The following is a 25,100-nucleotide window of genomic DNA, read 5'->3' as shown; positions in this document are numbered from 1 at the left end:
TAATTTAAGTTGGGAAGACATATTTGAGAACGCTCCTGGAGAAGTCTATATGATAGACACAGACTACAAATAACAACAGCTGACCCTGAGTGTGTGCTGGGCACTATTCTAAGTACTCAATTCAATCTCTGAATTGAGAGTCCTGTGAGGTAAGTGCTGTTAACATGCTCAGCTCACAGAAGGGGAAACTGAGGCTCAGAGTGGTTAATTTGCTCACCTCCACACACAGTCTTTTCTCACAATCCATGTTTTTAGCCTGACACGATAGAGTGTGTGTCTGTAGAAGGGAAAGGCTCTCAAGCAGAACCTCAGGGAGAAGTAGTGTGGCCTGAAGGAAGAGCACCAAATGGGGCTATGAGGCCTGGCTACTTGATGCAAAAACCAACCCTCTGGGACTGTGGAGGAGCCACTCGAATTCTTTGACTCTCACCCATAAAATAAACTGGACTAGAGAGCTGTTTGCCCTAAAAATGTTTGAATCTGTGGTTGAGACAAGCTAGCAAACTGCAATGCCCCGTGGACCACAATACCTGCTTTATGTCAGCCTTATGGCACCACATTTTCTTTAGACATCTTACAGAACTACACACTCATTTGTTCTGCAGCAGTTCTCAACATGATTTTTCTGAGGAAATGGGCTAGTTAATAAGTTCTGCTGTTCCTTCATTTTACCAACAGCAGGAAAATTGATCTGCTGGCCAGAGATATTGGTATGTTATCATGGTTCTCTCTCAGTACATCTTGAAGTTGTCATTGAGATACACACAGAGCGAAACACGCACATATAAAAACAGTGGACACATAGCTGCACATACACAGTCACAAAAGAAGTGTGCGAAATCGCAGATCAAAACTCTCAATAGAGAGGCTTCCCTGGCAGTCCAGGGACTCCACGCTTCCAATGCAGGGGGTGTGGGTTTGATCCCTGTTCAGGGAACTAAGATCCCACGTGCCGCATGGCGCAGCTAAAAAATTTTTTAAAATGAAAAAAACAAAACAAAACAACTCCCAATGGAGGTTCATGTGTACAGCATTTTGGACCTCATTACTACCATGTTATACCCTTCTGTGCTAACCAGTCCAGAATTGATACTGTATATACTGAAATGTTTTTGTTTTTATTGGTACAGTCTATTGCAGCTGAAGAAGCATCCTCAGATTTGTGTCCGCAGTTTCTTTTAATAAAGTCAGGTGTTAGGTACCTGTATTACCACTGCAGTGCCTTGAGATTACAGGTTCGGAATACCCACCCATCCCTTGAATCAGCACAAAATTTTTTTTTAGTCCTCCCAGCAACTTGTCTTACTTCAGCTATAAATTAAGCAAAAATGCTATCTGTATGACACTGGCCAAGTTAATGTGTGGAGGTATTGTGATATTATTTTGTTTCCACATCTGAAATCACTCTTAAGGCAGGTGCTTTGCATTCCTCTACTATATTCTTCTATCTTCCGAAGTTCTAGTACTTTTATTCTATGGGCATTTTACTGGCCAACTTGTCATCTTGATCTGTTATACAAATACTGCCTTGATTTTGTAATCTATGAGCAATATAAATTAGGTGTTTTAATTATGTCCCTTCATCTTCATGGTTTAGTAGAGGAAGCTTTCTAACACTTGAAGTTGATATATAACATTTCTTTTACTTGATGCAAATGTCCAAATTATATCTACACTAAGCCATGGTGTACTGTCAATTGAGTTAGAACAAATACTTACACACACAGCTCCAGACTCTGAAATATATTTTTAACATTCTATTCACAGATAAAGACATCACTTGGGCATAGTAGAAACAGCACTCGACAGGGAGCCATGGGCCAGGGTCCAGCTGGGGATTTAGCCACTGATTAGCTGCATGACCTAGGACAGGTCATTTCCTCTGTTGACCTTAGTTTCCTCATCTTGATCATAAAGAGGAAAGATGACCTAATCTCTAAATCTCTTTCAGCTTTTCTTAGTCTTTCTTTAACTGTCACATGGCTAATTTCTCTCCATAGCAGAGAAACTTGATAAGAGCCAAATTTTCTACATATTTTAAAATATCCTAAAAAGCTGTACAGCAAGCACAGCAAGTAACTGATAGCTACCACTGTTCTTCATGTTTTATTGCAAGGTATTACCAAGGTTAGTTATTCTCAGAGAGAAACAGAGAAGGATAATAAGGACTCTCTGAAAGAGTCCTAACTTTTCATAAACACAGCTAAATAATTTCCTGTCTGAAAAACATGAAATGATGTTTAGGCATTATTATCACCAGTGGTAACAACAGTATTTAGATGAATGACTGCAGTCTTTTAGAGCACAAGGAAATAAAGAACACGTGGAGATGGCTTGTCAGACTGTCCTCATTTTAGAAAAAAAGGCACATGCAGAAGTTGAGGGCAGAACAAGTTAGAGACAGTGCTGGCTAGCTGTGAACAACTCTGAACATGATGCCTGGTGCTATGTGGTCAGACCTCAACGTGGCTTCTTTGTGCAGGGAGCCCACCAGACCAGTGATAGAAAGGCTCATAGGAAAAGCAAGTGAATTCAGCAGACAAGTTCAGGACCTTAAAAATCTATCTATCCTAAAATTGTGTTAGCACATACTTTTGACTTTTAAATTACTGGTGAGAGATGTCTGTATTCATCATAGAGGGTGTGCCACTTTTGGAGAAGTTTTTATTTCATCTCTCATTTAAATATGGGGGTATAACTAGACTTGCTTAGACACTATTATTTTTAAATATAACTTTTAGGTTAAAGCCATTTTCTGTGGCGTAAACATGCAGTGCACCATAACATTTCATCAAGTACATCTCATATTGAGAAGAGATTTGTGACTCTCCTAACTGTTCTATCTCTGGGGAGTGGGTAGGGGCACAGTATATTTCTGAGTATTTCGAGGCCTTGGATAAAGTAAAGTGTCCTGCTCAGGAAAGCCACCCAATAGACACTTTCATAGTGTGTGTAGTGTATATTGATGGTGTCACAATTATCAAAAGTGTCAGATATGGGCAACTCTGCCTTAACAATGATCTTTTTTCATTAGTATATTTGTATATATGCTACCATTAAAAATTAAATTTTGACATGTACACCCAAATTATGGCATTGATTGTTAGCATTCAACACTAGCAATGTTTGTAGTTTTATATTATAATATTTATTTGTCATTTTATATTATGCTCAGAATGCTGTATAACTTATCAATAAAGAAAAAAAAATCAAATGATTCAAGTCATTTGCTGCTCAACTGAAACAGATTTTTTTGCACAGATAAGGTAAACCACAGATGATTGAAACATTAAGAAAGGAGATTTTAAAATCCAAAAACGAAGAATCTGTACTTACTTGAGATGGTTTCCTTGTGGAATGTTTGAAAAAATTCTCTAAAACAGTATTTGGTATAATCTTCTTTCGAACTTCCTCTTTAATGCCAATTGTTTTTGCTAGAGGTGAAGCAATAAACCTACAAAAATATGAACAAAAGTAAGTTCAAAATCTGAGAATGAATTCACAATGTCACCAGAAAACTCAAGCTGTAATTTTAGATTCCAAATGAAAGATCAGTCATTGGGCTATCTAAAGCCAGTATCTGCCTTACAGAAACTCAAAGAGAGCAAAATTTGAGAACTTTTATACACGCAATAACTTAAAAAAATAAAATATAGTTGACTCTTTAACAACATGGGGGTTAGGGGTGTCAACCCTCAGCAGCACAGTTGAAAATCCTCCTTGTATAGCTTATAGTCAGCCCCCGTGTAAGTGGTTCCTCCATATCTGAGGTTCCACATCCATGGATTCAACCAACTAGTTGTACAGTACTAGATCTAGTACTGTAGTACTTACTATTGTAAAAATTCTGCTTATACGTGGAGCCTGCAGTTCAAACCCTTGTTGTTCAAGGGTCAACTGTACTTGCACAGTTCTAAAATCCATTTTATGTAAACCCAAATATATTTATATACAAGATCCAGGAACTGAGATAAGCCATTTTACTTAGAGTTTCATTTTTAAGACTACCAGGGATTAAAATAAATAATAGTTTTGTTATTATGGTTTTCTTTGGTGATACTATCTTCAAGAAATTATTATGTCCCTATTTGAAGTTCTAACTTATGAAAAATGGCATGACTCTTGGGTAAATATCTAGGAAAGGGATTGATGGGTTGTATGGCAAGTATACGTTTAACTTTATAAGAAACTGGCCCAATGTTTTCCAAAGTGTCTGCACTATTTTACATTCCCATCAATAAGGTGCCAGAGTTCCATTTATTCCATATCTCTGCCAGTAGATGATATTGCCAGTCTTTTTAATTTTAAATTCTATTGCAATTTTAAATTCTATTGCAATTCTATTGCATGTGTGGTGGTTTTTATTGATTTTTACATTCTAGTTTTTATTTCCTAACTTCTGCTTATTATAAATTTAGTTTGCTTTTTCCCCTTGTTTTTTAAGGTAGAAGGTATTGATTTGAGATCTTTCTTCTTTTTAAATATAGGTGTTTACAGCTATGAATGTCCCTCTAAGCACTGCTTTTGCTGAATCTCATAAGTTTTCGTATGGTGCTTTCTTTTTCACTCATCTCAAACTATTTGCTAATTTACCGTGTGATTTCTCCTTTGACCCATTGGTTATTTAGAAGTATGCTGTTTAATTTCCACATATTTGCTTATTTCTCAATTTCCTTCTGTTATGGACTTCTAATTTCACTCCATTGTGATCAGAAAACATGCTTTGTACGATTTCAATCCTCTCACATGTATTGAGATTTGTTTTATGGTTTACACGTGATCTATTCTGGAGAATGTTCCTTGTGCACACGAGAAGAATGTGTATTCTGCTATTATTGGTGGTGTGCTCTACAGATGTCTGTTAGGTCTAGTTTGTTTATAATGTTAATCAAGTCTTCTATTTTCTTGTTGATTTTCTGCCTAGTTGTTCTATCCATTATTGAAAATGGGGTACTGAAGTCTACAACTGTTATTGTTGAATTGTCGATTTCTCCCTTCAATTCTGTTTGTTTTTGCTTCACGTTTTTGGGACTATGTTGCCAGTTACATATATATTTATAAATGTTATATCTTCTTGATAGATTTACCCTGTTATAGTATAAAATGTCCTTTGTCTCTAATAACAATTTAAAGGCTGTTAAATTGTCTGGTATTAGTATAGCCACTCCAGCTCTCTTTTGGTTACTGCTTGCATGGTATATATTTTCTCATCCTTTTACTTTCAACCTATTTATTTCTTTGAACCTAAAGTGTTTCTCTTGTAGAAGCCATATAGTTGGATCATATATATCTATCAAGTCCTCCTATCTATGCCTTTTAGTTGGAGTATTTAATTCATTTACATTTAATGTAAATTACATTTAATTACTGATAAGACAGGATTTATATCTGCCATTTTGCTATTTATTTTCTGTATAGCTTATGCCTTTTTGTTTCTCATATCTTCTATTACTATCTTGTTCTGTGTTAAATAGATATTCTGGCGTACTTTTTAAATTTTTCTTTTACTGTTTTTAAAAATTACCTTCTTAGTGGTTCATCTAGGGATTACAATTAACATCTTAATTTATAACCTCCTAGCTCAGATTAATAGCCAAATAATTTCAGCACTATACAAAAATTCCATGATCTCTCCTCTCTGTGCTGTTACTGTCATATAAATTATATATTTATAAATTGTGTTCACATCAACATACATTTATGATTACTATTTTATGCAGTTGCCTTATAAATCAGATAGGAGAAAAACATGTTACAAGCAAAAAATGCATTTATATTTTCTTTTTATTTCTTATGTAGGTAACTTTACTGGTGTTCTTTATTTCTTCATGTGGATTCAAGTTAATGTCTGTGTCCTCTAATTTCAGCCTGTAGGACTCCCTTTATTATTTCTCATAGGGTAGGTCTGCTTAGCAACAAATTCTTCCAGGTTTTGTTTATCTGGGAATGTCTTAATTTCTCTTTCATTTTGAAGGATAGTTGTGCTTGTTTGACAGTTTTTTCTTTCTTTTTATTTGTCCTCCCATTGCCTTTGGCTTCTATGGTTGTTGATGAGAAATCAATTCAATCTTACTGAGGATCCCTTTTATGTGATGAGATGCTCCTTTCTTGCTGCTTTCAAGATTCTTTCTTTGTCTTTCAACATTTTGCTTATGATGTATCTAGATATGGATCTCTCTAAGTTCATCCTACTTGGAATTTGTTTAGCTTCTTGGATATATAGATTAATGTTTGTCATCAAATTTTGGGAAATTTTTAGCCAATTATTTCTTCAAATATTTTCAATTCTGTTCATTTTCTCCTCCTCTTCTGGAGTTCCTGTTATGCATATGTTGCTGTGCTTGATGGTGTCCCACAGGTCTCTGAGGCTCTTTGTTTTTCTACATTTTTTTTTTTCCTCAGACTGCTGACTTTTTCTTTTGCCTGCTCAAATATGCTGTTAAGGCCCTCCAGTGAATTTTTAATATAAGTTATTGTACTTTTCAAGTCCCAATTTCTATTTGATTTCTTTTTATAATTTTTATCTCTTTATTGATATTCTTAATTTAGTGAGACATTGTTCTCATTCTTTCCTTAGTTTTTAAGCATGGTTTTCTTTAGTTCTCTGAACATATTTAAAATAGCTGACTTAAAGTCTTGTCTAATGAGAAGTCCAACATCTAGGCTTTGTAAGGGACACTCTATTGATTGCTGTTTTTTTCCTGTGTATGGGCCATACTTTCTTGTTTCTTTGCATGTCTTATAATTTTTTGTTGAAAAGTGGACAAGTTTAATAATATAATGTGACAACTCTGGAAATCAGATTATCCCCATACTCAGAGTTTGTTGTTGTCCATTTGTTTGTTTACATTTTTGAACTGATCTGTAAAGTCTGTATTCTTTGTCATGTGTGGGCACTAAAGTATCTATTAGGTTAGCTTAGTGGTCTCCTAATGATTAGACAGATATTTCCTTAAATGCCTGGAACCAATAAGTCTTCCAGTGTTTACTAAGGGGCTCTGTGTATGTTTCAGGGCACACCTTCAACACTAAGATAGTGGGCAACTCTGCCTTAGCCTTCACTTCCTGTTTGCACAGAGCCTCAAGGTCATCCAGAGGTGAGAACTTAAGGTCTACTAAGGTCTTACCTGAGCATGTGGATGGCCCTGGGCATGCCCAAAGCTCTACAAATTCAAGTGGTCTTCTAATTTCCAAGAATAAGTCAGAGCTTTTCAAAACCCCCTATGGACATATCATTTCCCAGCTTATCCTTTAAAAAGAAAAGCTGTTAGTTTATTGTTTGCCCCAACTGCTATCCATTACCTCAGGCAGTTCCAAAGTTAATCGATTGCATTTAATTGTTTTAGACAAGCACCCTTCTTCTCCCCAAGGAAAAAGGCAAACAAAGACAGCTTGTGAGTAATGCCCTTCCAGGGAACCACTAGACAGGTCAGATAATGACAGCTTTTTGGGAATGATGCTTTGAAGGAGCTCCAACTCTGTTCTGCTTCCTTCAACGGCTGCCAGGCTGCTGGTTTCCACTGAAATTGTGGGCTGTTGGTTTTTCAAGACTATCACAGAGGAAGAAAGGTAAGGACAGAAATAGGGCAAGTTAAAATGCCACAAAGCTTGCTGTTCTTTCCAACAGTCAGCTATTTTTCTTAAATAACACTCTCCAGATTGCTGCAAGTCTTTGACTAATTCTAAATTTTGAAAAGTTGATCTTGACAGTTTTTGCTAGTTTTCTGATTTTAGGAAGGAGAAAATTTTCAGAGGCCCTTACTCTGACATTTTTGTTAACTTTCAGTGTGTAGTGGTTTTAATTTGCATTTTGCTAATGACTAATGATGTTGAACATCTCTTTATGTGTTTACTTGCTATTTGTATATCTCCTTTGGTGAGGTTTCTGCTCAAATATTCTGCCCATTAAAAAAAATCAAGTTATTTATTATTGAGTTACATATTCTGAATTTAATATATTATTGAGTTATATATTCTGAATTTAAGTCCCTCATCAGATATATGTTTTGTTCACATTTTCTCCTAGTCTGTCTTATCTTTTAATTTTACTGACATCTTTTAAAAATAACAATTAATGCATTTTTACATATCGTATAATTCACCATTTTCAAGTATACTACTCAGTGATTTTTTTCTTTTTTATTAAATTTACCAAACTGTACATTATCACCATGAGTCAGCTTTAGAACATTTTCATCATCCCACTATAATACCTCATACATATTTACGTTAGTCCCTCTTTCCTGTTAATCATGCCACAGGCAGTCACTAATCTACTTCCTGTCTTTATAGCTGTACCTTTTGTGGATATTTAACATAATGGAATCATACAATATGTGGTTGCTTGTGCCTGGCTTCTTTCATTGAGTTTAATGTTTTTGAGATACATCAAGGTATTTGGACGCATTTGGAGTTCAGTCCTTTTTATTGCCAAATAATCTATTGTATAGATACACATACATTAACAATGTCTTTTGAAGAACATTTTAGCAATTTAACAAGAGAAATAAAAGCATATGCCCAAATTCTTCTATTCAAATATTCAGAGAAGTTTTATTCATTATAGCCAAAAACTGTAAAGAATCCAAATTTCCATCAACTAATTAAAGGATAATAAATTGCAATATATCAATATGTTGAGACTACTCAGAAATGACAAGGAATCATTGATACATATAATGACATGAAAAAAATCTCAAAAGCATTATGCTAAGTGAAAGAAATCAGACACAAAAGACTATAATCTATATGATTCCATCTATAGGAGATCTTAGAAAAGGCAAAATTATACTGACAGAAAGCATTTTAGTGATTGTGAGGAGATAGTAAGTAGGAAGAGGATTAACTGAATAGGGTACAGGGGTGTTTTCAGCCAATGGAAATCTCCTATATCATAATCGTGGTGATAGTTACATGACTGTTTACTTTTGTCAAAATGTGTCAAATTTTGGATGAACTTTCTTGTATGTAAATCATACCTCAGTAAAGATGATTTTTTAAAAGCATGATATGTCCCTATTCTTCCTTCATTTCTAACAAAGGCTCCATTATCTGCCGGGTCAGGCTATTCTAGTACTTACTTAGAAGTTTCTGTGTTTAATTAAATGCTGGAAATTTTAGTTATGAATGATCATTTAACCCTTAAATTCATTGTTTATAACCACGGAGTTGAATAACAATTTTCCTAGGGACTTCCCTGGCGGTCCAGTGGTTGAGACTCCACATTCCCAATGCATGGGGCATGGGTTCAATCCCTGATAAGGGAACTAAGATCCCACATGCCACACTGCATGGCCAAAAATAAAAAAATAAAAATAAAAAAATTTTCCTAAAATACTCTGATAAAATATATAAGCCAATCCAACTTCCAGATGGCCTAAGTTCTCCTGAAAATGACCTATACATTTCAGAGACATAAAAAACAAACTTATTATGCACCATATGTACACAGAGCAATGTGGATAGATCATAAAGCACAGTGCTATATTAAAAAAAAAAGAAGATATGGAAGAAGGTCTTCTTACTATACCATTTATGTCAACTAACAATACATGTACTTTATGTTCATTCTCATGTTTGACTGGGTTATACAAACAAAAAGCCATCAAATACCTACAGCAAGAATGGCAACAGGACTAGGAAATGAGGATAAAAGGTAGTTAATGAAAAAGTTAATTGAAATCAGTCAATCAATCAAAAGAGATCTAATACAGACCAAAGACATGCTGTGGTTCAAGGAATATGATTAACTCCCCCTCTGCATAAAAGTTCCAAATAAAACAAAAACTTAGATGATCTTAAAACTAACAAAGACTCAAAAAACATATATGACAGGATTTTGGATAAATAACAGAATTGGGTCATTTATCTAACCTACTAGTTAAAAATTTTTATTGGAGAAAACACTCACTGTCTTTACTAGTAGAATAACGCAAATACAAAATGGTTTAATATGGCAGGGTTCTCAATCACACTCACTCAATGTTATCTCCTCAAATATTAGAAATGAAGAAATTAGCAAAAATAAAAAAGCAAAGCAGGATTAAGAAAAGAAGATTTATTCAGTAAGGGGTTACAACCAATCTCAAAGCCAAACGAAGTATAACATTCCCCTCTAGGGAATCATGTGAGAGATAAAGTGTGGATAAGTATAGACAATGGATAAAAATACATATCCATAGCATATTTGTGGATATGAGGATCATATCTACAGTCAAAGCATTAATTTAAAGAAGACTTGCTCCTTGGCAGGTACGGCACAAATTATGTGGTCTCGTCTGATCCCAGCAGGTCTGGGCCAAACCAGTGCCTAGCAGGTTCGAAGAGAAGAGAGCCATGTGGATGAAACGCTCTTGGTGCTGCAGCCAGGAGTCAGTGCTGTGCCTCTGAGGTGGGAGAGCCAACTTCAGGACACTGGTCCACAAGAGACCTCCCAGCTCCACATAAAAATCTCCCAGAGATCTCCATCTCAACACCAGCACCCAGCTTCACTCAACGACCACCAAGCTACAGTGCTGGACACCCTATGCCAAACAACTAGCAAGACAGGAACACAACCCCACCCATTAGCAGAGAGGCTGCCTAAAATCATAATAAGTCCACAGACACCCCAAAACATACCACCAGAGGTGGACCTGCCCACCAGAAAGACAAGATCCAGCCTCATCCACCAGAATACAGGCACTAGTCCCCTCCACCAGGAAGCCTACACAGCCCACTGAACCACCTTTAGCCACTGGGGACAGACACCGAAAACAACGGGAACTATGAACCTGCAGCGTGCGAAAAGGAGACCCCAAACACAGTAAGATAAGCAAAATGAGAAGACAGAAAAACACTCAGCAGATGAAGGAGCAAGATAAAAACCCAGCAGACCTAACAAATGAAGAGGAAATAGGCAGTCTACATGAAAAAGAATTCAGAATAATGATAGTAAAGATGATCCAAAATCTTGGAAATAGAATAGAGAAAATGCAAGAAACATTTAACAAGGATCTAGAAGAACTAAAGATACAAGCAACGATGAACAACACAATAAATGAAATTAAAAACACTCTAGATCGGGCTTCCCTGGTGGCACAGTGGTTGGGAGTCCGCCTGCCGATGCAGGGGGCGCGGGTTCGTGCCCCAGTCTGGGACGATCCCACATGCCACGGACTGGCTGGGCCTGTGAGCCATGGCTGCTGAGCCTGCGCGTCTGGAGCCTGTGCTCCGCAAAGGGAGAGGCCACAGCAGTGAAAGGCCCATGTACTGCAGAAAAATAAATAAATAAATAAATAAAATAAATACTCTAGAAGGGATCAATAGCAGAACAACTGAGGCAGAAGAACGGATAAGTGACCTGGAAGATAAAATAGTGGAAATAACTACTGCAGAGCAGAATAAAGAAAAAAGAATGAAAAGAACTAAGGACAGTCTCAGAGACCTCTGGGACAACCTTAAATGCACCAACATTCGAATTATAGGGGTTCCAGAAGAGGAAGAGAAAAAGAAAGGGACTGAGAAAATATTTGAAGAGATTATAGTTGAAAACTTCCCTAATCTGGGAAAGGAAATAGTTAATCAAGTCCAGGAAGCACAGAGAGTCCCATACAGGATAAATCCAAGGAGAAACACGCCAAGATACATATTAATCAAACTGTCAAAAATTAAATAGAAAGAAAACATATTAAAAGCAGCAAGGGAAAAACAACAAATAACACACAAAGGAATCCCCATAAGGTTAACAGCTGATCTTTCAGCAGAAACTCTGCAAGCTAGAAGGGACTGGCAGGATATATTTAAAGTGATGAAGGAGAAAAACCCAAAACCAAGATTACTCTACCCAGCAAGGATCTCATCCAGATTTGATGGAGAAATTAAAACCTTTACAGACAAGCAAAAGCTGAGAGAGTTCAGCACCACCAAACCAGCTTTACAGCAAATGCTAAAGGACCTTCTCTAGGCAAGAAACACAAGAGAAGGAAACGACCTACAATAACGAACCCAAAACAATTAAGAAAATGGGAATAGGAACATACATATTGATAATTACCTTAAATGTAAATGGATTAAATGCTCCCACCAAAAGACACAGATTGGCTGAATGGATACAAAAACAAGACCCATATATATGCTGTCTACAAGAGACCCACTTCAGACCTAGAGACACATACAGACTGAAAGTGAGGGGATGGAAAAAGATATTCCATGCAAATGGAAACCAAAAGAAAGCTGGAGTAGCAATTCTCATATCAGACAAAATAGACTTTAAAATAAAGACTATTACAAGAAACAAAGAAGGACACTACATAATGATCAAGGGATTGATCCAAGAAGAAGATATAACAATTGTAAATATTTATGCACCCAACATAGGAGCACCTCAATACATAAGGCAAATACTAACAGCCATTAATGGGGAAATCAACAGTAACACATTCATAGTAGGGGACTTTAACACCCCACTTTCACCAATGGACAGATCATCCAAAATGAAAATAAATAAGGAAACACAAGCTTTAAATGATACATTAAACAATATGGACTTAATTGATATCTATAGGACATTCCATCCAAAAACAACAGAATGCACACTTTTCTCAAGTGCTCATGGAACATTCTCCAGGATAGATCATATCTTGGGTCACAAATCAAGCCTTGGTAAATTTAAGAAAATTGAAATTGTATCAAGTATCTTTTCCGACCAAAATGCTATGAGACTAGATATCAATTACAGGAAAACATCTGTAAAAAATACAAACCCATGGAGGCTAAACAATACAGTACTTAATAACGAAGCGATCACCGAAGAAATCAAAGAGGAAATAAAAAAATACCTACAAACAAATGACAATGGAGACACGACGACCCAAAACCTATGGGATGCAGCAAAAGCAGTTCTAAGAGGGAAGTTTATAGTAATACAATCCTACTTTAAGAAACAGGAAACATCTCGAATAAAAAACCTAATCTTGCACCTAAAGCAATTAGAGAAAGAAGAAAAAAAAAAACCCAAAGTTAGCAGAAGGAAAGAAATCATAAAAATCAGATCAGAAATAAATGAAAAATAAATGAAGGAAACTATAGCAAAGATCCATAAAACTAAAAGCTGGTTCTTTGAGAAGATAAACAAAATGGATAAACCATTAGCCAGACTCATCAAGAAAAAAAGGGAGAAGACTCAAATCAATAGAATTAGAAATGAAAAAGGAGAAGTAACAACTGACACTGCAGAAATACAAAAGATCATGAGAGATTACTACAAGCAACTCTATGCCAATAAAATGGACAACCTGGAAGAAATGAACAAATTCTTAGAAAAGCACAACCTGCCAAGACTAAATCAGGAAGAAATAGAAAATATGAACAGACCGATCACAAGCACTGAAATTGAAACTGTGATTAAAAATCTTCCAACACACAAAAGCCCAGGACCAGATGGCTTTACAGGCAAATTCTATCAAACATTTAGAGAAGAGCTAACACCTATCCTTCTCAAACTCTTCCAAAATATAGCAGAGGGAGGAACACTCCCAAACTCATTCTACGAAGCCACCATCACCTTGATACCAAAACCAGACAAGGATGTCACAAAGAAAGAAAACTACAGCCCAATATCACTGATAAACATAGATGCAAAAATCCTCAACAAAATACTAGCGAACAGAATCCAACAGCACATTAAAAGGATCATACACCATGATCAAGTGGGGTTTATTCCTGGAATGCAAGGATTCTTCAATATATGCAAATCAATCAACGTGATACACCATATTAACAAATTGAAGGACAAAAACCATATGGTCATCTCAATAGATACAGAGAAAGCTTCTGAGAAAATTCAATACCCATTTATGATTAAAAAAAACCCTGCAGAAAGTAGGCATAGAGGGAACTTTCCTCAACATAATAAAGGCCATATATGACAAACCCACAGCCAAAATCGTCCTCGGTGGTGAAAAAGTGAAAGCATTTCCACTAAGATCAGGAAGAAGACAAGGTTGCCCACTCTCACCACTCTTATTCAACATAGTTTTGGAAGTTTTAGCCACAGCAATCAGAGAAGAAAAGGAAAGAAAAGGAATCCAAATTCGAAAAGAAGAAGTAAAGCTGTCACTTTTTGCAGATGACATGATACTATACATAGAGAATCCTAAAGATGCTACCAGAAAACTACTAGAGCTAAGCAATGAATTTGGTAAAGTAGCAGGATACAAAATTAATGCACAGAAATCTCTCGCATTCCTATACACTAATGATGAAAAATCTGAAAGTGAAATCAAGAAAACACTCCCATTTACCATTGCAACAAAAAGAATAAAATATCTAGGAATAAACCTACCTAAGGAGACCAAAGACCTATATGCAGAAAATTATAAGACACTGATGAAAGAAATTAAAGATGATACAAATAAATGGAGAGATATACCATGTTCTTCGATTGGAAGAATCAACATTGTGAAAATGACTCTACTACCCAAAGCAATCTACAGATTCAATGCAATTCCTATCAAACTACCACTGGCATTTTTCACAGAACTAGAAAAAAAAATTTCACAATTTGTACGGAAACACAAAAGACCCCAAAAAGCCAAAGCAATCTTGAGAACGAAAAACGGAGCTGGAGGAATCAGGCTCCCTGACTTCAGACTATACTACAAAGCTACAGTAATCAAGATAGTATGGTACTGGCACAAAAACAGAAATATAGATCAATAGAACAGGATAGAAAGTCCAGAGATAAACCCATGCACATATGGTCACCTTATCTTCGATAAAGGAGGCAGGAATGTACAGTGGAAAAAGGACAGCCTCTTCAATAAGTGGTGCTGTGGGCTTCCCTGGTGGCGCAGTGGTTGAGAATCTGCCTGCCAATGCAGGGGACACGGGTTCAAGCCCTGGTCTGGGAAGGTCCCACATGCCGCAGAGCAACTAGGCCCATGAGCCACACTACTGAGCCTGCAAGTCTGGAGCTTGTGCTCTGCAACAAGAGAGGCCGCGACAATGAGAGGCCCGCACACCACTATGAAGAGTGGCCCCCACTCGCCGCAACTAGAGAAAGCCCTCGCACAGAAACAAAGACCCAACACATCCCAAAATAAATAAATTAATTAATTAAAATTTAAAAAAATAAAAATAAATAAGTGGTGCTGGGAAAACAGACAGGTACATGTAAAAGTATGAGATTAGATCACTCCCTAACACCATACACAAAAATAAACTCAAAATGGTTTAAAGACCTAAATGTAAGGCCAGACACTATCAAACTCTTAAGAGGAAAACATAGGCAGAACACTCTATGACATAAAACACAGCAAGATCCTTTTTGACCCAACTCCCAGAGAAATGTAAATAAAAACAAAAATAAACAAATGGGACCTAAAGAAACTTCAAAGCTTTTGCACAGCAACGGAAACCATAAACAAGACCAAAACAGAACCCTCAGAATGGGAGAAAATATTTGCAAATGAAGCAACTGACAAAGGATTAATCTCCAAAATTTACAAGCAGCTCATGCAGCTCAATAACAAAAAAACAAACAACCCAATCCAAAAATGGGCAGAAGACCTAAATAGACATTTCTCCAAAGAAGATATACAGACTGCCAACAAACACATGAAAGAATGCTCAACATTATTAATCATTAGAGAAATGCAGATCAAAACTACAATGAGATATCATCTCACACCAGTCAGAATGGCCATCATCAAAAAATCTAGAAACAATAAATGCTGGAGAGGTTGTGGAGAAAAGGGAACACTCTTACACTGATGGTGGGAATGTGAATTGGTATAGCCACTATGGAGAACAGTATGGAGGTTCCTTAAAAAACTACAAATAGAACTACATTATGACCCAGCAATTGTACTACTGGGCATATACCCTGAGAAAACCATAATTCAAAAAGAGTCATGTACCAAAATGTTCATTGCAGCTCTATTTACAATAGCCAGGAGATGGAAACAACCTAAGTGTCCATTAGAGGATGAATGGATAAAGAAGATGTGGCACATATATACAATGGAATATTACTCAGCCATAAAAAGAAATGAAATTAAGCTATTTGTAATGAGGTGGATGGACCTGGAGTCTGTCTTATAGAGTGAAGTAAGTCAGAAAGAGAAAGACAAATACCATATGCTAACACATATATATGGAATTAAAAAAAAATGTCATGAAGAACCTAGGGGTAAGACAGGAGTAAAGACACAGACCTACTAGAGAATGGACTTGAAGATATGGGGAGGGGGAAGGGTAAGCTGTGACAAAGTAAGAGAGTGGCATGGACATATACACACTACCAAATGTAAAATAGATAGCTAGTGGGAAGCAGCCGCATAGCACAGGGAGATCAGCTCGGTGCTTTGTGACCACCTAGAGGTGTGGGATAAGGAGGGTGGGAGGGAGGGAGATGCAAGAGGTAAGGGATATGGGAACATATGTATATGTATAACTCATTCACTTTGTTATACAGCAGAAACTAGCACACCATTGTAAAGCAAATATACTCCAATAAAGATGAAAGAAAGAAAGAAAAGAAAGAAAGAAAGAAAGAAAGAGAAAGAAAGAAAGAAAGGAAAGAAAGAAAGAAAGGAAGGAAGGAAGGAAGGAAGGAAGGAAGGAAGAAAGAAAGAAAGAAAGAAAGAAAGAAAGAAAGAAAGAAAGAAAGAAAGAAAAAAAAAGAGAAATAATGGTCCTGTTTGTTAACATGTCCAGGCTTCAAGGACAGAAATAACATTTTCAGTAGAACAGAGGAAGTATATAAGTACAGTTTTCTACTTTAGCATTATCTTTTCATTTCAAAGAAATCTAGAAAATCAATCAATTCATGTTATGTAAGTGTAAATAAATATGAATAGGTACTTAATTAAAAACCTATTTTGAAAAAGGAGAGAATAAAGAAGCACAATAAGTATTTGATAAACTGAACTGAAGAGGGAAATGACAGATCTTAGCTCTAGAAGGACCTTAGACTAAGATGAAATTTCCTGAACTTTCATTTTATTGATATAGAATAGAAGGGAAAAGTCCAAGAGGAAGAAAAGAGAACGTGAACTTCTGCTCCCATGTAAATGGTTCAAAGTTAGGTTAATTACCAGGGAATGAGTCTCAGGTTTGCTACTACTGCAGAACTGAGCCCTCAGATGGCCTCATTCAGACACCCACATAGCCCGCTCTTCCTTTAGCACTACATCAGTTACCTGTGAGCCAAAAGCCAAGGAATCCCAGAGCACTACGCCCCACATATTTTTTTTTTCAATATTGTTTTGTAGAATAAAAAAGAAGGCAGGCCTAGGCTGATATTAAGCATGTGAGGGCTTCCCTGGTGGCGCAGTGGTTGAGAGTCCGCCTGCCGATGCAGGGGACGCGGGTTCATGCCACGGTCTGGGAGGATCCCACGTGCCGCGGAGCAGCTGCGCCCGTGGGCCATAGCCGCTGAGCCTGCGCGTCCGGAGCCTGTGCTCGGCAACGGGAGAGGCCACAGCAGTGAAAGGCCTGCGGCCCTCGAACCGCAAAAAAAAAAAAAAGCATGTGAAGTTTAAATACTTCTCCTAAACAGAAACAAGAGCCTATTGCCATTAAGATTGATTCCCATTTCCTAAGGTTTGAAAGGCTCTTTGACCAGATTTAATCAGAGGGTTTTATATGAGAGAACAAAATATCTGAAGTAATGCAAGTCTCAGATAACATTTAAGTCCAATGTACTATTTTGAGACTGTTTCAATTGAAGACGGTTAGCAACAATCCTTTTTCAACTCCTGTAAACTGCTACACCTACCCTTCTTTAAAGAATCCCATCATGCCCTCATGTTGCTCAGTGGAAATGGTAGAGGTGGGGTATCTATTCATTGTACCATTAAGTAAAAGCAAAAAGATTACCTTCTGATTTTACCACCCCCATCCCTGCCTTGGACTCTTCCAGGACCATAATTTACTCTGAGATAATGTGCTTATTCCACAAGTGCTTAAATTTGAGTAGCTTAGATCCTCTCTAAATCATACTTCAGACACAAAAAAGAATGTATAGAAGAGTCTGGATATACTAGTTAGAAATTGTTATTCTAGACCCCTCCCCACCAAAAAAATTAAAACATAAGGTAAAACTTGTAAGGAAAGGAAATTCTAAATACAAAGCAAATGTCAGTCACTTTCAAATGATCTACTTGTTTGTTCTTTATCCATCTGTCTCTCTACTCCTTTCTGGGAAGGGCCCTTACTTCCTCATCTTAAATGGCTCCTGGTTAGTACTAAAAGATAAAAATAAGCCAGCCAAATCACAACTCCTGGTCACTTCCTAGAATGAGGAGGTGTAACACAAACACAGTCCAGGACAAAAGAAGGAAGCGTTCTTGTGATACATATACCATAGGATATGCTGAAACACTGTGTCAAATTTATACGAATTTTTGATGGTTAAGAAAAGTTCACATTTGCTATCATTCCCTTAAGCCATGTCTTCTATACTCCCAAAGGATATTAATTTACTCTCTTTTGCCACCAGGAGTATTTCATTGTGAAAGTCCAAGAAGTACCGGTACAGGGGAAAATAAAAACCCAGCAACCCTGAACCTGGTGTCATACCATGGGGGTTAAAGTCCCAGATCTACTCCCGACATACTAACCATGTGACCTTGGCCATCTCACTTACCTCTCATTTTCTTGACTGAGATCACACCACTTATGATTTTCTGTACCTCTTAAAATATAAGTTTCTATTCAAATGCAAGGTGTAAGTAATATTTTATTTATGATCTAAGTGGTTTAGTCTAAGGCAAATGATATAGAAGCCCTGAAAAAATATAAACTTATACTTCAAAAAGCATGATCTTGCTCCCATGTTAAATTTTCCTTCCTTCTATTGCATTAAAAGAAATATGAAAAAAAAGAGAGATATGAGATTAGTGGAGCAACACATAGTTTTCTGTAGTGTCATGGGATGGAAAAAACTAAGCGTGAGTAATTGGTAGTTAAAGTTGTAAGGAGTTACAAAAGACTATACTTAACCCCTTGAGAAGAAGCAAGAATGGTCCTAGGAATTAAAAGAAGATTGGATTCCTTCCTGATAATTGTTGGAGAGGCCAAGACCAGGGCATAACAAGTTGGTCCTCCACAACTATGCTGCTTTGGCAAACAAAAATTTTTCTAGTTCACTGTCTGATCAAAATGTTAAAAATGGATCTGTCCACCAAAAAGTAGGAAATCTGCAGTGCAAATAAGTAGAGGACCTGGATGACAAGTTCAAAGATCACCAGACACTGCAAGAAAAGCAAGTATTTCAGGACAGCAGAGTAATTTGCTAATTTGGAAGTGCAGTGGCACAATGCTACTTTATTTAGGCATTCTTTGATGAATCCAAACATGTGAGTAAAAGTAAAATTAACTGTCAAAAAGGGAGAACATTTTCAAATGTTCTCAGCTAGAGCTTAGTGGTATTGAGGGGCTTTCTTTTCCTCCCAATAGCAATAGCACATTGTTGGCCCAAGTGAAGCTGTTATTTGTACAAAAACCTTTTGGACAATCCATGAAACAGAGTTGGTCAAACTAACTCTTGAGATAAGGACCCTGCAAATGGTTATAAACATGTGATCTGCATTACAGTTAGTCTTGGACAAAATGATCTTTATCAGATTTTGTCTTAAGTTTATCCAAATCTTGACATTTGAATATTGTTTTTGCTCCAAAAAAATTAATGTGCTAATAACAGTTTTTTGAAATAGAGACAACTACAGAGATTATAGATGAACATTTATCTTCAGTTATCATAACATTAGTACAGTTTTAATAGAAGGTTGGAGGTAATATCTATTTAAATTAAATTAAGAAAAAGAAAAGAAGTTTACTTTTTCTGAGAAAGCAAATTGATATTTTTCTTTGATTTCCTTATACCTTGGAATGAAGGTCTGCTATTAAAACTTTCAATAAACCTTTAAAGTAAACTATGCTATAAAGCAATATTAAGTTTGGTCTTTAATGAGCCATTTTTGCTATTTTATAGGCATTCTAAAATGATAATGCATCCCCTAGTCACACTCTCCTAATACTGCCAACAAAGACATGGGGATGCATATCCATTGTCAGACAACATGGTACATGGAACATAAGCTGAGTTCTTGTACCGTCATTGACACTAATAAGCTCTGTGATCCTTAACCTCTCTTGATCTCAATTTTCTTCATTGTAAAACTAATGTACTTGAGGAGATTGTGTTTCTAATTTTTATTTGTTCAGTCTAGATAATATTTAGTGTGCATTTAATTTCATGAACTCCCCTAAGAACCTGTAGCCCATTAGTGGTGACCTCCGAACAACACATTCTTTAAGAATCTTACCAAAATTCTTTATTCTAGAGGTGGGGCAAAGAAGGGGAATGGGGAGGAAAGACATACAAACACTACTTACTTTTCAAAAAAATGTCTGATAATTATCAAGACAAAAGCATATGGAATGGTCATACATAAATGAGAGGGTTTCACAAAGACGAGTCCATCATGATCTTCAAGATCTGACCACTTTATTGTTGGAGGAAGCCAGAATCTTTCCAACCAAAACCATTCTTTAAACATCTGAAACATTCTAGAGAGATGGAAAAAGAATACATTAGACTTATAGAACAAATACTTAAAATTGAGACAACATTGACACCTTTAATCAAAATACCTAAACCCGAGAGTTTAGAACACAGGGTACTATTATTGAACAGAACGGAGTACTATTATTTACCGGGCTTCATGGAGCTTCATTGCATTAAACAGGAATTACTCTGCCAACACTCTCAGAAGAATTTCAGCTGTGGCATGGCAAACTGAAGTTTAATACACCACTGTTCACACTCTTGGCACAACATGTGTTAATATTATGGGTATGTGTCTTCCTCTTATATGTTTCTATCATATGAAAATTAATCTAACAATAATCTCTACAACTTCAACATGCCAAAGGCCAACCTCATGAAAGTTCCAAGTATGTATAAACCTTCGCTAGTATCCTAAGAACTTCTCCAGGAGATAAAGGGCAAGCATATTTAACTTTGTATTACAATAAAGAATTCAAATTAGTCCATGTCAACAAATATTTACAGAGATTCTATTATTTGTCAAGCCCTGTGCTAGGCACTGAGGATGCAAAGATTAAAAAGACAGCGTTCTTGCCTTAAGGACCTTATATTCTGTGGGCAAGGCAGGCCTGACAGACGACTCTGACACACTTTTTTCAGGTACAATGAAACAGGTTTGTAGTGGGTGCTGTGGGAACAAGGTGACCAGCACTGAGCCCAGCCAAGATGCGTCGGGAAAGCCCACTGGAGCAGATGATATTGAACAATGTTCAAGATGTCTTAAACGGTAAGTGGAAGTAAACCAGAGAAAGGCAGGAAAATGGGAAAGAGGGAATAGAAGTTTTAAGGAGAGAAAGTACACTGATCAAGTAACCAGAAACATAGAAGAACATTTAGATGCTCCAATCTCATCATGTAGGCTATGACAATTTTAATCTTGACATTTTGACCTTGAGGATGTTTTGATGTAATCCTTTAACAGTTAATCAGACAAAGAAGTCAAACGTCCACAGATTCACAGCAGGGTGGTCAAAATAACTCTGTCAAAACCTCTTGATTTGTAAATACCACGTGCCCATGGAACACCACCAGCAGTGTGGTTCCACCACAGCCTAAGAATCCAAGGTGTGGGATGCTGGGTCACACACAAGTGCCCAGAGTCTCGGTTTATTGTCCTGGCATAATTAATAATAGTGCCCCTTCCTTTCATAAGTGTCCCAGTTTGGGTAATAAATCATACAGTAACTCTCATCAAAAGGCTGGTGAGGGCTTCCCTGGTGGCGCAGCGGTTGAGAATCTGCCTGCTAATGCAGGGGACACGGGTTTGAGCCCTGGTCTGGGAGGATCCCACATGCCGCAGAGCAACTAGGCCTGTGAGCCATAACTACTGAGCCTGCGCGTCTGGAGCCTGTGCTCCGCAACAAGAGAGGCCACGATAGTGAGAGGCCCACGCACCGTGATGAAGAGTGGCCCCCGTTTGCCACAACTAGAGAAAGCCCTCACACAGAAATGAAGACCCAACACAGCAAAAATAAATAAATTAATTAATAAACTCCTACTCCCAACATCTTCTTAAAAAAAAAAAAATGGCTGGTGAGACAGTTCAGACTTGGTCACAGAGTGTCTGCAATCCAGGCTAAGGAGCTTGGGCTTTAACCAATGGAACCCAGGAAGAGTATTATGCAGAGGAATAAAATAATCAGATATTTTAGAAAGGCTGCTTGGGCAGCCAGGTCCTCTGAGAGCCCACGTGGTATCTTTGTGTCGATTACAGGATGGTGTCCCCTCTGGGCAGACACAGCCCTTCTTGCCAGCAGAATGAGATCTGGGTTTCAGCCTCCAGAACCCTCGGCCAGGCACACACATGGCTGCTCTCTGGCAGCAATATGGAGTACATTTCAGGACACAGGAAGACTGAAGAGCAATTAGGAGTTTGAAGCACTAAATATGGTCAGAAATTGGAAGCTGCAGAGAGCAGTGGTATCAGGCAGCTGAACCTGCTGATCACGCCATTTATGAGATTACACGTGAGATCTAAACTGGGTAGAGAATAAAGAGAGGCCAAGAAAGAAATGAGAAGGAGGGAAAAAAATACAAAACTCAAGGGACCAGAGGCCAAAGAACAAGTCTGTTGGAAGTGGGACCCAAGAGAGCGGAAAGACTCAATCAGAGATGAGGATCAGAGTGGAGTATCAGCATTACAGATTTCTGATTTCAGATGAAGAAGAATTCCAGAGTGTGGACATCAATATGCTTCAGAAAAATCCACACCAAAACCAAATAACTAACCATGGTGAGATATTCCCTACTTTATTTCATTTCTCATCTGCTGCTCAGAGACACGTGCGTGCAAAGTAGCAGGAAACTGGTCACACCCACACCTGCAAGCCTTGTGTGGAGAAGGAGAGGGGCTGCCTTCTTTTTCATGTATTAATCATTTTACTGTAACTTCTACCCTGGAGGAGGGTAAGTAGCATTAATACAGTCGCAAAATTGTGCAAATATGGTGGAATAAAGATCATCAGGAAATATTTACTGAATACTTCCTATCAGTCTTTGGGTCTACAGAAAGGAAAGGGATGATCCTAGACTTCAGGGAGCTTACAACTGAGCCAGGACTGACCTGGATTTGGACTAGGGAGGAGACAGTGAGAACTGATGAAAGAGTTGTTAGGAAGGAAGAATTAACACACTTTGGCAAGGGAGCTGAGGATTCCAGCCTGGCTGCCTGGGCCATCTGACATAACTAACCAAAGAGGGAATTAAGAGAGGAAATCTGCATTGAAGTGCACAGCCGGATTGGGTCAGAACAAGAGCAGGCACAATTCTTTGAGTGAGACTACAGCTAAAATTCAAAATTCCTACAGATCTTAGAAATGAGCCCAGGTCACGGGAGTCTCTCCTGTAACGGACAAACCTTGTACCGTGCCTGTGTCCCTCACTGCGTCAGAACGACCTACTCCTGCAAGGGGAGGTCTATTTCTTCCTAAAAGTTTGCCTTAGCATGTTCATTACTATATTAGCTCCAAATTTAATAGGCTATGACTCAGGGAACAAATAGCAATGGCAGTGAGTTAGTTTTGATACTATTATAATAATCATTATACAAAATAGTTTGCTCACTCCTAAAATGTAACTCCAGGCAGTAAAGATTATTTTGTCCAGTGTGAAATATAACTAAATAAACAGCTTACAATGGTTATATAGGGGTTGCCACGCTAAATAATATGCAAGCAATGAAAAAAGATTTGTTGAAAGCCTAATAACTTTAATATCAAACAACCAAAAACATATATGGGGAGAGAGAAAGAACTCAGAAGTTAAGGGTGGCCCCCGGGTATATGTAGTTCAAATTGAGAAAAAAAATCTACACTATTTCCTCTTTCTTCATGTGCTGCCACCAAACATCAATTACTGCTGCTTCAAAAGAGTTAAGAATCTCTTCTTCACAGGACATACAAAAATTAACTCAAAATGAAGCACAGATCTAAATATAAGGGCTAAAATAATAACACTCTTAGAATATTATATAGGAGTAAATCTTCAACACCTGGGGTTAAGCAAAGCCTTCTTGCATATGACACCCAAAGCACAAACAACAAAATAAAAAATAGATAAATCGGACTTCATCAAAATTAACACATTTTGTGTTTCAATGGATACCATCAAGAAAGTTAAAAGACAATCCATATACAGAGTGTGGAGAAAAGGGAACCCTCTTGCACTGTTGGTGGGAATGTAAATTGATACAGCCACTATGGAGAACAGTATGGAGGTCCCTTAAAAAACTAAAAATAGAACTACCATACGACCCAGCAATCCCACTACTGGGCATATACCCTGAGAAAACCATAATTCAAAAAGAGTCATGTACCAAAATGTTCATTGCAGCTCTATTTACAATAGCCAGGACATGGAAGCAACCTAAGTGTCCATCGACAGATGAATGGATAAAGAAGATGTGGCACATATATACAATGGAATATTACTCAGCCATAAAAAGAAATAAATTGAGTTATTTGTAGTGAGATGGATGGACCTAGAGTCTGTCATACAGAGTGAAGTAAGTCCAAAAGAGAAAAACAAATACCCTATGCCAACACATATATATGGAAGCTAAGAAAAAAAAAAAAAAGGTCATGAAGAACCTAGGGGCAAGAAGGGAATAAAGACACAGACCTACTAGAGAATGGACTTGAGGATATGGGGAGGGGGAAGGGTAAGCTGTGACAAAGTGAGAGAGTGGCATGGACATATATACACTACCAAACGTAAAATAGATAGCTAGTGGGAAGCAGCCGCATAGCACAGGGAGATCAGCTCGGTGCTTTGTGACCACCTAGAGGTGTGGGATAGGGAGCGTGGGAGGGAGGGATACGCTAGAGGGAAGAGATATGGGAACATATGTATAACTCATTCACTTTGTTATAAAGCAGAAACTAACACACCATTGTAAAGCAATTATACTCCAATAAAGATGTTAAAAAAAAACAGACAATCCATCGAATGGGAGGAAATATTTGAAAATCATATATCTGATAAGGGACTTGTATTTAGAATATAT

General features: G+C 37.4%; 1 protein-coding gene across 1 annotated transcript in view; it reads right to left on the bottom strand.

Moving 5' to 3' along the window:
- CERS3 (ceramide synthase 3) overlaps positions 1-25,100 on the bottom strand; it is a gene marked incomplete at its 3' end in the record, with an annotated part of 111,922 nt that overhangs the window by 78,325 nt on the left and 8,497 nt on the right. Inside the window, exons 2-3 of the mRNA XM_082649175.1 lie at positions 20,383-20,556; positions 3,337-3,454 (exon numbers count right to left, since the gene is read on the bottom strand). Coding sequence (XP_082505301.1) covers positions 3,337-3,454; positions 20,383-20,555 — 291 coding nt within the window. The 5' untranslated portion in view covers position 20,556. The remainder of the gene's footprint in view (positions 1-3,336; positions 3,455-20,382; positions 20,557-25,100) is intronic.

This window comes from Grampus griseus, assembly GCF_964374135.1.
Source record: "Grampus griseus genome assembly, chromosome: 2".
Classification (NCBI taxonomy): domain Eukaryota; kingdom Metazoa; phylum Chordata; class Mammalia; order Artiodactyla; family Delphinidae; genus Grampus; species Grampus griseus.
This window is presented reverse-complemented; position numbering and strand designations above follow the sequence as displayed.